This window comes from Thalia democratica, chromosome 4 (genome assembly GCF_965202585.1).
Source record: "Thalia democratica chromosome 4, ktThaDemo2.hap1.1, whole genome shotgun sequence".
Taxonomy (NCBI): domain Eukaryota; kingdom Metazoa; phylum Chordata; class Thaliacea; order Salpida; family Salpidae; genus Thalia; species Thalia democratica.
In genome coordinates this window covers 35,500,698-35,514,997 of record NC_139168.1, presented here as the reverse complement: position 1 = coordinate 35,514,997, position 14,300 = coordinate 35,500,698, and the positions used below count along the sequence as shown (strand labels likewise).

The 14,300-nt window shown below is 25.9% G+C and overlaps 1 protein-coding gene across 2 annotated transcripts; it reads left to right on the top strand.

Moving 5' to 3' along the window:
- The first annotated feature begins 319 nt into the window (after window positions 1-319).
- LOC145834455 (uncharacterized) lies at window positions 320-8,254 on the top strand. 2 transcript variants are annotated; one of them, XM_082941890.1, is made up of 9 exons: window positions 320-536; window positions 806-877; window positions 1,138-1,215; window positions 1,471-1,518; window positions 1,907-2,040; window positions 3,606-3,641; window positions 4,358-4,406; window positions 6,869-7,043; window positions 7,683-8,254. In XM_082941890.1, the coding sequence occupies exons 1-9, from the start codon at window positions 345-347 to the stop codon at window positions 7,955-7,957; spliced, it is 1,059 nt and encodes a 352-aa protein (XP_082798016.1). In that variant the 5' UTR covers window positions 320-344; the 3' UTR covers window positions 7,958-8,254. The 2 variants fall into 2 exon arrangements, with proteins under 2 accessions (XP_082798016.1, XP_082798015.1); XM_082941889.1 differs by having other exon boundaries at window positions 1,907-2,049.
- Window positions 8,255-14,300: the final 6,046 nt, after the last annotated feature.

The window sequence follows — 14,300 nt, the reverse complement described above, 5'->3', positions numbered from 1 at the left end:
GTTAAAAATAGTTTATGTATTGTAACAAACTGTATACAATTTGAGTATTCTCTATTGCAATTTAATAAATACTAACCCTACAAATTTAACTTCTAAAAATATTTTTTGAAAATGTTTCAAAACCTATTTTAAAGTTTTTATTTGTATGAAAAAATAATACTTACTATTCTATTAGTTAACCTTTAAAAACTTTTCTTTTAAACATTATGTCTGAAAATTCAATGTAATGAAAAGTCATACGAAATATAGTCGATAGTGGCAATTTTGTGTTTAGAAATATTTAATTTGATATTTTGCACTGTCTTATTTTACAGCAAATTTAAATACTATTTTAGATCAAAAACATGTCAAATAGATACATATCATTGTTAAAAAAGTTCAACTACAGATCATTTGCAGCTGTATCATGTCCAACAAAAAATTCTTTACATAATCTGCCATTTCAAAAAGTTGATAAGTGCACCCTTGCACTTGGTAGAAGTATTCATACAAGCTCGTTTTTATGGAAAAAAGATGAGTCTGAAATTACCAATGCTGTAAGTTGTAAATACTAGGCAAAATAAAAGAAGCCTCTATATACATATAATTTTCAAGCATTTTTTCAATTAAATAAGTTGATTATGCTGATGGTTTTTTTTAATGTTTTTTACATGTCAATAAAGTTTGAAAGTAACCTTATAAGCAAAATTTAATTTAGTAGTCTTTTATTATTTTTAGTTTTTTGGAATAGCTAAAATAAACTATCACCAGTCTCTTTTTTGTACTTTTCAGTTTTTTTATTTGAAACTATGTCAACCATTTTTAGGTAGATAAAATCAACTCTGAAGTTATTAAGGAGGTATCTGTGAAAAAAACAAAAGTAGACAATCCAAAACAGGTTATTATTTTCAATTTTTCACTTGTAAATAACTATTTTATGTTTTCTTTAGTTCACTTTGTTTTGTTTCTAGTTGAAGTCATTAGATTAACTCCATCTTAGTTTTGAACTAATAAATGTCTTAAGCCTAAAGTTTAAAAAGTTTTGTTGAATTACATTTAGTTTGTTGTTTTTAACGTAATAACTTTAAAAACTCTTAGTTATGGATATTTATTTTTAAATTCATTGTTTTAAAATGAGTTTAGCAATCTAATATTTAGTTAAGTGAAGAAGGTGTTGAGAATGTTGAAATAAAAACTTCATCTGTAAAGAACACAATCGTCAAAAAAAGAAAAAAGGTATTTATGATAGATAAAGTCTTAGTTAAAAATTATTATAAAACTTTTATTCAAACTTAAAATGTAATAGATTGCATAAATATGTTTATTAATTTTTTGTTTTACTTGTTCTCTTATGATATTTATTTACCACACTGAGACTTCTTTATTTTATTCAATTAAGTTAACTATACATTAAGACCACACTGCTCTTTTGCTTATTTACTAAATTTAATTGAATTAGTAAAATAGTGTTTAAATTAATAATTTTTACAGAGAAATAGAAAGAAAAAAAATTCCAAAAATCTTGAAGTTCTTGCAAAGGTTAGTTGAAGTTTTCAGTTAATTTTCTCTTCAAAACCTACAAAATAAAGTATTTTTTATGTAAGTGTATAAACTGATGAAAATTAAGTTTGAAAATAATATCTTGGTAAAGTTACTTTGTTTTTTACATTTATTTAACTAGAAAAATTATAGTAATGTTTTTAAGTATAAATAATTAGTTAAAGAAACGTCAAAATTGAAGATCAGTCTTTAAACTGAGTATAGATTTAAGTGTAAAAACGTAATCACTACCTTTTTAAACAAAATTATTAATAAAAAAACTCACTAAACATAATAAATCAAATACAACTAAGATATTTATAATTTTACTAATTTTAAGTTCTTTAATTGGGTAAATTGAATGATACAAAGTTATATCAACGTATAGGAAGTGAGTTTGGAAATGAGTGCAGACAAGAAAATGCAAGAAGAAGTGGAAATGGACATCATAAGCCAGCTTGTGGCAATGAAGGAGTCTTCAAAGAAAATCGAAAAAAAGTTTGAAGATTTCAAAAAACCTCGGTTTGACAGATATTTGAGTTTTGTTTATTATTTACTTACTCATTAATTTTTTCATTTGAAGACATAAGGAGTGCATGTATTTTCAATTTAAAGTTACATTATAAACACAGTTGTATTTAATACAATACTGGTTATGTATATGGGTTTAAATAGTACTGAGATCTTATGTTTGATATGTGGTCTCTAAACGCTCAAGCTAAATTAACTGCCTTACTTACGAGTAGCTTACAAAGCTAAAGCTACAAATAATGTGTCTTACATAAAGTAAATTATGTTCCTAAGTTATAAACTATCACACATTTAGAACTAAAGTTAAGTACTTCATTGATAAAATAATAATTTATTAAATCTCAAGAAAGGAACTGTATCAAATAATAAATAGGTAATCTGTAATAATAAGATGCATGCAATAGTAACTAACAGCTTCGTTTCTTACAGTTTGCTGACTATTTTGCGATTCTTAAATGTTCCCTTCTTGCGGAGTGATATAAATAGTTTTCGTAAATATCTCTTTCACGTCATTAAACGTGTTGATTTCAGTTTACTACGAAGTGTGCGTTTTCGCAAGTCAGTCAACGTTTTATACGCAATAAAAATATGCAACTCCTTATGATACTTTATTTATTTGGTGTTTTGTCTTTGAAAACTTCACAAAATATTTATTTTTTGTTGTATTATAAATTCTTTCTAAAAACTAAAGAATAATTCATACCTTTGGCACAACATATCATTCAAAAGCAAACACTATAAACATGAAATGCTTTTATAGTAAAAAAAAGTATTAAAACATTTACATATACTTTTTTTTTGAGTGTTTCTGTGAAAACTTATGGATGAAAAAATTTATTCCAAATTTATAAAAATTAAAAAAGAATCATACAAGTTATATCTCTTTCTAGATACCTCAAGTTTTTTTAAACTGTTTCTTCCATTATTTAAAGAATTTTTTTCTAAGAAAATTGTAAAAACTATGTTAAATCTTAAAAAGTATGTATTTATATAAATTTCAAAATCTCATACGAGAATTTGTGTTTTAGTTTTCAAGTAAATAATAGACTCTGGAAGCATTTGCTGTAATTATTATTTAATACGATAACATTTTAAATAAATGGTATTTATTTTTCCCTGTTTAGTTTTTGCTTTTCATTGTAAGCCAAATTGATTCTTATGAATTAAACTATTATAGCTCAACTTTATTTTAAATTTATTTAAATGCTTTAAAACAACTCATAAGTTAGCTAAATATCTACAAAAGAACACTGTATTGTAAAAACTAAGTTTTAAGCCCCAATATAGCCTTAATTTTTTTTTTCTTCAATACAATATAAAAAAAATTATGAATAACTGAGATAGTTTAATTCAGTTGTATCTAATAACGTTTTTGTTACAACATTAAACTTATTAGTTGTTTCTTAACATATGTTTAACTGCTTATAAGTTATTAAATAATTTTATGTATTCACTTTAAACTTTAAAAATTATAAACATTAGAAGTTGTATTAAAAAAATTAAAAAGCAGATGTAACTGAAAAGTATAAAAGTCTCATATGTAAATATTTTTTCAGGGCTAATTCAGCTAGGAAAGTTGGAGTTAATGAGAGGTAAAATAGTTTTTTTATTAGAAAGTTATGGTATTCTAGTATTTTTTACTACAATTAATTAAAAAAAATATATATAGTATGTATTTGTTAGTTTCCTTAAGCTATTATTTTATTAAAAGTAGTAGTTTTTTTGATTTGAGTAATTTATGAAATGACTGTTGATTTTAATTAAAGAGTATTTTTAATTTTACACTTATGTACTTGTTCTATTCTTGAAAAATACATAAGAATTATTTTGTACAAGTATTCATTTTCTTTACAAAAATAAGTTGAAGTTTTGCTTATGTAAAAATATAGAATGCTTGTACTGTGAATTTTTTTTTACAATTTTAAAAGTTTCTTCGATTGAGATGTGTATGTTGTCTTAAAGCATTAAAAAAAATTTTCTTCTCACTATACTATTGTTTATAAAAACAAATTATACAGTAATCTTCCTTTATTCTACTAAAATATGTTTCTGTGTGTCAACGAATCAACACACTTCAACTGGGTTGTTAATAGGAAAGATAACAACCCAGTTGAAGTGTGTTGATTCGTTGACACACAGAAACTTATGTTGGTAGAATAAAGGAAGATTACTGTATAATTTGTTTTTATTTATGTTCAAGTGAAGTTACTTCACTAGGATCTTTTGTTAGCAAACAATTAAAACTATATTTTGAACAGTTATACTATTGTTTATAAATTTTTCGGCTCATTTATAATGATTTAAACAGGCTGAACATATTCAAATTAAATGAGAACTCAGTTGATGCAATAACCTTTGTAAGTTAAAATATTGTTTTTATTTGTTTTGACTACACTTTTTGATTATAAAGAAACTAGTTTTGTATCTTGATTTATTTTATTTCAATACAACATATGTAAAATCTTTAAGTCATCTTTTCAAAACTGCCTAATATAAGTTTTATATTTATGCGTTATACCTCAGCAAAGATTCACAGTTAGGATAAGAGAATACCTCCTTATTTAGTTTGTTAAATTTTAAATAATTAAAAGTCTTTAAATATAGCATTAGATAATGAATTATTTGAGCTAAAAACTCTACATTGCCCCAAACTTTTTCAAACCACTAAAATCTTTATTTAAAAGGGGTTGACAAAGTATCAAATCTCATAATACCGAAATAGACCCTAGAAAAGTTATGTGATATAATTTTTTTTATTAAAAAAAATAATTAACTTCATTATAAACCTATAAAAGTGCGCACAAAAAAATATCTAGAAGTCCATGCTAACTCCATCCTTGTTAATCAGGAAAGCTCATCAACTTTCTTGTACTGTTTAATTTACGTTCAAGCCACCCTTGCGCATTTGGTCCTTAGGCAAGTAGCACGTAAATTCTTCTCAAAACCACCAAAGCATAAACGTACTCTCCTTCTACTCGACTTTTAGTGTCTCCGTTTAGTCATTAAAATCATCCAGGGAGTCATAAAATCCATGGCTGTTTAGATATCCATAGCTACCATGGAACGTGTGACAACCATTGTACCTGATTTTTATGTTTAATTATCAATTTTATATCTGCTAGATTGATAATAAATACTCCTTGCTATCGCGCATTGGATTTTGGCTTATGTCCCTGGATGAGGACGATTGATGATTTCAGCGGGAAGGTTTTGAGCACAGGGTTGCCAAAATCTTGGAAACCTGGAAAAATTTGAAATTTTGAACAAGAATCACTATAAGACCTTGAAATACCTGGAATTTAAAAAAAATTACATCTTAAGTAGAAAAATTTTGATTTGACGCAAAAAATCTACCATATATATAAAAATAAATTGTCATGGTCGAAAACTTTTTTTATTAAAAAACACATTTAGCTTTACACATAGCTTTACAGTATCTTTTAAATGTTTTAATACTATTTAATACAGTTTTTTGCCTTAAACTTAATTTCAAACTAAGAATAGACCCAAAAATGTGTACTTTTAAAACCTCGAGGAAATTTTGAAAACCTGGAGAAAATATTTGGCAACCCTGTGAGCATCTGCCGTCCCTGTAGTGTGGAGAACTCAATAGTTTGTAGCCTCGGCGGCGAGAAGACTGAAACATTTCTCATATTTCATTTGGTGAGAAGTTTTTCTGTCACCAGTGCAAATTGAACTTGAAATTTCTCAACATGATGATCTTTTGACCCATTCAACCTATGACATGTTCAAATTTGGTTTGATGCTTTGTTTTGTTAGCCAGTTTACACGCTGCAACATTAAAAATGGTCTAAATACCTTTCTCCGGTGTGCCTTCTCTTGTGACCTTCCATCCAATTTTTTCTGCAAACAACTTTATGCTTCTTTATGAGTATCAGTATACAATACATTAAGGACTTCTTTCCTGGCCTTGCATGTAGGACATGACCTCTTTGAGCTTATTTACGTTCAACAATTACTTTATGTCCATAATTCTGCTGGCCACACCCTTTTTATATGCGGACTCATTTATTCTGAAGTGAAAAGAGTTAATGACGTAAATCAAACAATTTACAATACCTGTAATCTATTCCGCAAGTATCACATTAGACAAACCTTGAAAATGTTTTTTTTTACTACAACTTAACTGGTGTTGCTGTGAGCAAAGTTAGGACTAGTGTTGGTAGTGTAAATGAATTTCTCTAACAGACAGCTGTCATCAATGTTTAGGAGGCACTTGTCCTCTTTAACTTCTTACATATTGACGACTAGATATTCCTTGTCCAGTATCGGATCTTCTACATTGAACATATTTAGTATTGAAAAACGAACGATCTGTTAACATAACAGTAGATAATAAAATACGATACAATAAGCTCTACATAGCTTTACAAAGATAATTTGATGTTAAAAAAAATATCTTTAATTAGTTTTGTTTAAAAATTCGCCTTAAGATAATATTTATGCATAATAGCTAAAAACCTTCTATGATAAGTGGAAACAAGATCACAACTAAACTTTAATTAGAATTTTTTTAATTATTTTGTACGAATAAAACATCCGAGATTTTTTATTCTTATATAATAAATGTGATTAGTGTTAAAACTAGAAATAGGGATAAGAAAATTGATTAATAGTTCTGGCATTATAAACTCCGTTTAAAATTTTTTTTTAATTTTATCCGTTTTATTTGTTTTTAATTTTAATCCGTTTAAAATTTAATTTTAAAATTATTAATTCCGTTTAAACTCTCCCTAAACCAAAATTTAAATAACTTCCAACCAATCTCGCCACGTTTATTCCAACCAACGACCAACAGCGGAAACGACCAGTGGACCAATCAGCTTGGACGGCGACCGACTGGTACAACGAGCTTGAGGACGAGGTCAACGACCGTTGCTACGACATGCCGTACCCCAGCAACGCTTTCCAGGAGCAGATAGTGTGGACGGAGGAGGGAAAACTGTGGACGTTCCCTGTTGACAACGAGGAAGGTTCGTTGGTGATGTTTGAAATATTTATATTGTAAATTTATGATATGTTTTGATATTTTAATTATTCTACTTAGCGAGACTAGTATGCAATAAACCTAAGTGCTATTTACTAACTAGCTTTTTGTAGTTTAATATTATATATTATATGTACTTAATACTATATGTCTACTTGGTTTATGACTTAGCCTGCGTAAAATTAATCAGTGTTTTCAATTTAATAATGCATAGTTTTAGTCTTTTTTAGTTCTATTTTTTGTTTATTAACTTATTGCTTTTGATATAGCTGAATAAAATAGACATACACTTAAACTATTAAATATTAGTTCTTTGCCAATGATACATATCAATATCTGAAATTAAAACATAATTCAATAAGAACAGCTCGATACAAATACATTTTTTGCTAACTAAAATCTAAATTTTTAGCTTGTACATGTGGTCTTACTAAAAAGGAGAAACGCAAAATGATTATCTTTTTTTTTTTTCTGCAACTTCTTTAATATAAATTTTTAGAAATACTTTTTATTAAATCACACCCATTGTTAAAGAACTTTTATTAAAAATATGTCAAACTCAATTAGCAGCTGCATCAACAAAAAATTGTTAAAAGTGTTTACCAACCACAACTTCCACCAACAGGCGTGAGCGAGTCCGAAAGGGAAACCCCCTTCCACGAGCACGTCTTCCTGCACGACTACGTGTACGGCGAGCTCGGGTGGCGACCGGTGGGGGCGGTAAAGAGCTTCATCGAGGGGGTTGCAGCCGCCCTGTCGCTCAACCCGCACCTGTCAGTTGCCGAGAAGCGGCAGCACATCGCGTGGTTCCACAGCTACTTCGCCGAGAAGGACAAGCTGCTGCAAGCTTTGAAGTTGTCCTCAACTCCACAAACGAAAAACGCCACAATGTCCAAATGAAGTTGTAGAGCAGGGATCGCTTCAAATTGTTTTAGTTTTAATCAGACGGAGTTTTTTTTTTTGATAAATTTATAAAATATTTTTGTTTTAAAAAGACATTTTTATCTTGATAGTAAATTGTTAAAAATGAAAAATAAGATTGTTAAAAAGCATACTAAATTGCATGATGCTTTTTTGTAAATCTATTTTTTTAGTTACGATGTGTGAATAAGAAATTATTGTTTTGTTATTTATTAGGTTATATTATCGAATTAGTCTATTTTAAGATAGTTAATAAAAAAGTAAAAATTCAACTTCTTGAACTGAATTTGTTTGTTAGAAAAAAAGTAACTGCTAAGTATATCTAAACAAAACATAGTTTTACAATAAATTTAACTATATTTCCTTATATATTTATTCTTTAAACATAGTTTTAAACTTTTCTTACTTTTCACACTTCGTTTATTAGTGTTTAAAAGTTTTTTAAGTTGTACAAACAATTACTTGATAACATTTACTGCTTACACATACAAAATTTTGTTTAATTTTTTGAATAGTTTTATCGTAAAAATATGGTAAAAAACGCTATAAACATAATTTCGTTTAACATTAGTGAAAAAATTAAAAAGTAAGGACTAGAAGTCTTTTACCGATTATTTTACTTATATATTAGTGGTATACTTAAATTCACACCGCGCACAATTCCGGTAGGGAGTCAGAATAGCACAGCTGCTTTTTAGAACGGTACATCACTTTTGTACGGTGCGTCACTTTTGCACGGCGTCGTTTAACCACGGAAAGGCATTTTTGCCTGGTGCGTCACTTTTGCACTGCATCACTTCAGCACGGTGCGTTATTTTAGCACGATGGTTTTTGCACATCGTCACTTTAGCACGAAATTTCATTTTAGCATGAACTAAAGCTTTTCAAAGTGTTTTTTAAAGTAAAAAGAAATATGAAATTCTTTATTCAACTGATTAAAAACTGATAAAAATGATATAATAAAAATGAAATAAATATAAAAAATCTTTTTTTGTATGAAGTTTAAGCTTGAATTAAAACTTTGTTAAAAAATTATATATAAAAGTTAATCAAAACAAATTATACAGTAATCTTCCTTAACTGTATCAACATATGTTTCTGTGTGTTGATTAGTTAACACACAGAAACATATGTTGGTAGAATAAAGGAAGATTACTGTATAATTTGTTTTTATTTATATTCCAGTGAACTTGTTTCACTAGGATCTTTTGTTAGCAAACGATTAAATATATATTTCGAACAGTTATTATTTAATATATTGTTTTGTTAATGAAAACCTAATTTTCTTAACAACTATGTAATGACATTTATTTTTAACTTTTTTTAAGTATATTATAGCTTTATTTTAACACTATTTAAAATCAAAGCTAAAAATGTTAAAGTTTGTAATTTAATAGTTGTATACATTTCAAACTACCTTAATAATAACTATTCAATACAATTTCAATTTTATAACTTAAAAATAAAACTGAAACTTTTTTAAACTTTGTAAAAAAACTCAAGAATACAAAGCAGCAAAATTGTACGAAAACAAGTTAAAGTCTGGTTTTAGATAGTTTTAGTAGATTATCATTGACTTATTTTGTAATTTATATTTAATACTTTTTGTTTCTTTATTCCTTAAGACATTATAATATTTGCACTACAGTTTTAATTTATTTTTAGTCAAAAAAGTTTAGTAAAACTAAGAAAAGCCATTTATGTGAAAACTTTTCTAAAACTGTTGTAAATCTAAATTGTTGTAATCTAAAAAATTCTAAATTAAGCTTTAAATTTGTACGAATTTACTGCGTGTTTAACTTAATTTTTTTAAATTTAGATTTAAAACACATTTTTTGTAGATTGCAGAGTTCTAAATAATTATTAAAAAAAATTCTGTTAAAAAATCTTTAAAGAAGATCCGTGCGAAAAAGAAAACTGTTAAAAAAAGACGATGCCAGCATATACAGAAAATAAATAAAAACGATTCAAAAGTGACCCACAGTGATAAAGTGATGCCTTGCCAAAGTGACCCGCTTCCACAATTTCCACCAAAACTATTTTTATCTTCTTAAATAATTTATGTTTTTTTTTTCTACTACTGTTACCACTAACCTTGGTCGTTAAGCAATTCTCGGATTTGATCGCGGGTTGGAACTGAGCGGTTCCCATAATAGTTTATACAGTAAAAACATATATTAAATAAAAGGCTAGTAATTTAAAGTATATTTATATAGTTTTAGTAAAAATTTTAAATAATTTTTGTAATATAGATAAGTTAAATAAGTAAAACGATTCTAGATTTACACAGAAGGAAAAACAATTAATGCGAAAATTTATAAAATCTTATTATTTTTTAGCTTTTAAAAAACTGTGTAAACTTTTAAAATCTTTTGATTTATTGTCTTTTTAAGTAAATTCTTATATAGATTTAAAGTAGTGAAACTATTTGATTATTTTATACTTCAGTATACGTTCTTCCTTTAAGTTTTATAACTATGATTCTACTTTTCAAGCTTTTAGAAGAGTATTTAGTAGGCAAGTATCTAACAAATGCATTTTTTATTAAATACTTTTGTGTTTTACTATTTTGCAAGACTTTTAAATGAACATTATTATAGTTAACTGATTAAATAAAAGATATTTAACATGCAGAGAGTATTATTAAAAATAAAAATTAAGATAGATATATATATACATGATTTAGTGCCAAATAAAAACTTTTAAAAATATTTGAAAATTCATTAGAGAATATTTATATTTTTTAGAATGTTATTTTTGAAAAAATAATTTGAAGCCTTATTTGTAGCCATCGACTATTAATAATAAGTAATAGTGGTTTATTTAGAACAAAAGTTTACAAATTGTACATTATCACATTCGTAATGACATAAATAAAATAAAAACTTTAATCAAAAAAGCGTATAGTAAAGCAGCTATGGTGCTGAATTTTTTTTTTTTATCAACAATGCCTTCATAAAAAAAAGATTGTTTATTTTATACTACAAGATTGATTGAGTACATATCTCACTATAATACATATGTCAGCATACTCTTAGCAACTTACTGATTGACTATTTATTGTATCGACAATTTTAGTAGTTATGTAGACATATATTATTAAAAGTTAATGCTGCAAGGCAATTATGGCTCATGTCTGTCATTAATGGTTAAAAGGATTTTTAAGTAGATAATTTTTTTTCAAGTTTTTAATTTACTTATAATAAGAACTTACAAAACTATTGCGTAATTTCTAAACTAAAAGTTTTAGTAAACATTGCGAATAAGGTACTGTAACTTTTGTCTTACTTAATATAAAAGTATTGACGATTCTTTAAAAAGTTTACACGAAGAAACAAATCTTTGTTACCAAAACATATAAAAAATTTAGTTTGTACAATTAAACTCATTTTGTAGATATTTAAACAAACATATAATTTATTGGAGATATTTTTTGAAAGGCGACTGAATATATAAATAAGCAGTATAACTAAAACACCTGAAGTTGAATAGGCCAGATATTAATTTACATAACAGTTTTTAATCAATAAATAAAATAGTTTTTACAGCAGTTTCACTGCTAAAAATTATCTTAACAGACCATTACATTGCCCCTTCTGAGCTAGGTTGCAAATACTACGAAACTACTGTTTTAATACTTGAACTCAACTTCACAGACATATCAAATTATTTTTATAAATCAAGCTTCCGTTAAATTTCGCAAGTTCAAGATACTATTTGTATACTTTCATATTTTAGCAAAATTTAAAAAATTATTAATCGTAAAAGCAAACAAGTCTTCAACGGATGCAAAGTTGTTATGAGTAATGTTCAAAACATGTGTGTCGAAGTTTTAGCATAACTGAAAAAAAAATCATTCACTTCAACTAATTTTGGTCAAACACGGTTATTTCATGATGCAAGTTATTTTAGACGTTATTATAACATCAGCGGAAAAAGTTAAGCGGGCCGCGATAAGAAACTAATAAAAAATCTATTTTTAAATGCAATGCTTATTTGAGATATTTGTTAGAGTGAAACTTTGTCACATGTATTTATAGAAAAAAGTTTATTAAAGTCATAGTTTTAAGTGCTCTATATACAACTTAAAATATTATATAAGATTAATAAATTTATCGATAATTACAAAAGAATAATATTGACTCTATACTTTAAAAGTTTTAAATAAAGTTTGATAAAAGTAAATAAACTAAAAAACAATTAAAAGTTTAACTGTTTTTAAATATTGTATACTTAATTAGGGTAGATGTCAAATATGCACGAAGAAACGCTTTTGCACGAAAGCCACTTTTCTACAAAGGGACAACTTTGCACGGCGTCAGTTTCGCACAAAGAAGCTTTTGTACAAGTAAGATTTTTTCATATTTTTTTCAAATTATTTAATTTTTACCATCAATGTTAACCCTAACCCTTTGTCCGGTTGGTAACTTTTTATTTTGCTGTTTATTAATCAATTGTTTTTTTTATAATTTTTACAACTTAATATTGTTTTTTATTTTCTATCACTGTTACCCCTTACCCTCGGTCGGTAACTTTTTTTCTTCTTTTTTTTATTAATTTATTTTGTTTTTGTTTTTATGCTATATATTTTTCTTTTTTGTTCTTTTTATTTACTCTCGTGCAAAAGTGACTTCCCGTGCAAAAATGTCATATTATCGTGCATATTTGACCTGTTCCCATTTAATTCTATATAAACATTTTCTAACATATTAAAAAGTTTTATTTTAAGCAATTATATTTTATATCTTACAATAATATTTGTTTTTAAATTTATAAGCATGTGTGTGAAAAGTAACAGTTTTGCATCCAACTTTCTGTATGAATAATAGATGTTATTTTTTATTAAAAACATTATAGCTTACATTTATAACGGAGTTTTTTCTAGTCAGTAGTAGAAATAGTTTTATTTTGTTTTATTTTAGGTTAGTATATTGATATATACTAGTCATTTAATTTCAAAAGAGTATAAGTTAAATAATTCAAAAAAAACGTTTTTGAAATTTTATAGAGTATATTATCAAATTAAGATTGTATACTAAAAATGTTAAGAGTTTTTTTGGCTTATATGTTTTTAGCTTCTTTATAAAAAGTACTAAAATAACTATAAATGTAAATAGGAAATTAAAAAGTTTTTATTTTTGGAATGGCTTTTAGGTAGCATGTATGTATAAACAAAAAAGTTTATGAATATTTAAATCTAAATGATTTACAACTTGATTTTAAATTAATTCATGAAAAATCTATTTTCAAATTATTTAAAATAGATAATGGGTAGAAAGTTGTTGCGCCCAGTATTATTCTTAATTATTTTACAGTTCACAGAAAGCTAAAGAGATGTAGAAAAATTTTATTTTTACATAGTTCATCTTAGTTTTTTGTATTTTTTATACAGTTAAAGGCAGTTTATGATATTGTATACCAGGTTATTGACCAAATATTTTGAGCGCTTTTTTTATTGTTCAATAAACAATACTGATGAGATTACTATATTCTAATAAAAACAAAGATAAAACTTTAAATAATGTATTCATACAGTAGAAATTTGAAGTAAAAATCATATATCCTTAGAATTTTCATTAAAAAACTTTTCTGAACTTATTTTTTATTACTGTATTAGTGTAATCAAATGATAAATGTAAATTATATTGTTTAAAATCTCGCTCTTTTCAAAATAAGTAGCCGTATTGTTTAACCGACGATTAATTTCTTAATAGTATTTATAAAGTGTTATAAATTAAAACGAAAATTGTCAATATGAACCAAAAATTCAAAAAATCTTAATCAAGACTATACATTTGTTTTAGTTCAACCTAAAAACTTTAACAATATATATAAATAAAACAAATTGATAAATTTAAATATTAAACTTGAATTTTAAGAGTTTGAATTGTCTGAATCTAAATTTTCTTAGTTTAACTTGACAAAATTTTATTTTATCGAATTTTAATTTTTGGAGTTAAAATTGCGAAAGTTAAATTGTCGAAATATAATTATTAGAATTTGAATAGTTTTGCACCTATGCAAAATTAAACACTTATTTTCATTGAAGACAAAATCAGATCGAGCAAGTTGAAGCCTTTATAATAAAAAAATATATATAATGGCATTGTTCTTTAACATTTGTATGAATTCAAATAAAATTAAATAGTATTTTTTCAATTATAAACACTTGTATTGGTAATCAAAATCTATAATTAAAAAAAAAAATTCTAGTTTTGTACATGTTATATGACAATTTAATTTTTTTATTAAAATTTTAAAAGAGCCACGTCTCAAAAAATAACCAGTTTTGAATGAAAAATGCACATGTTTGTCTAATTAA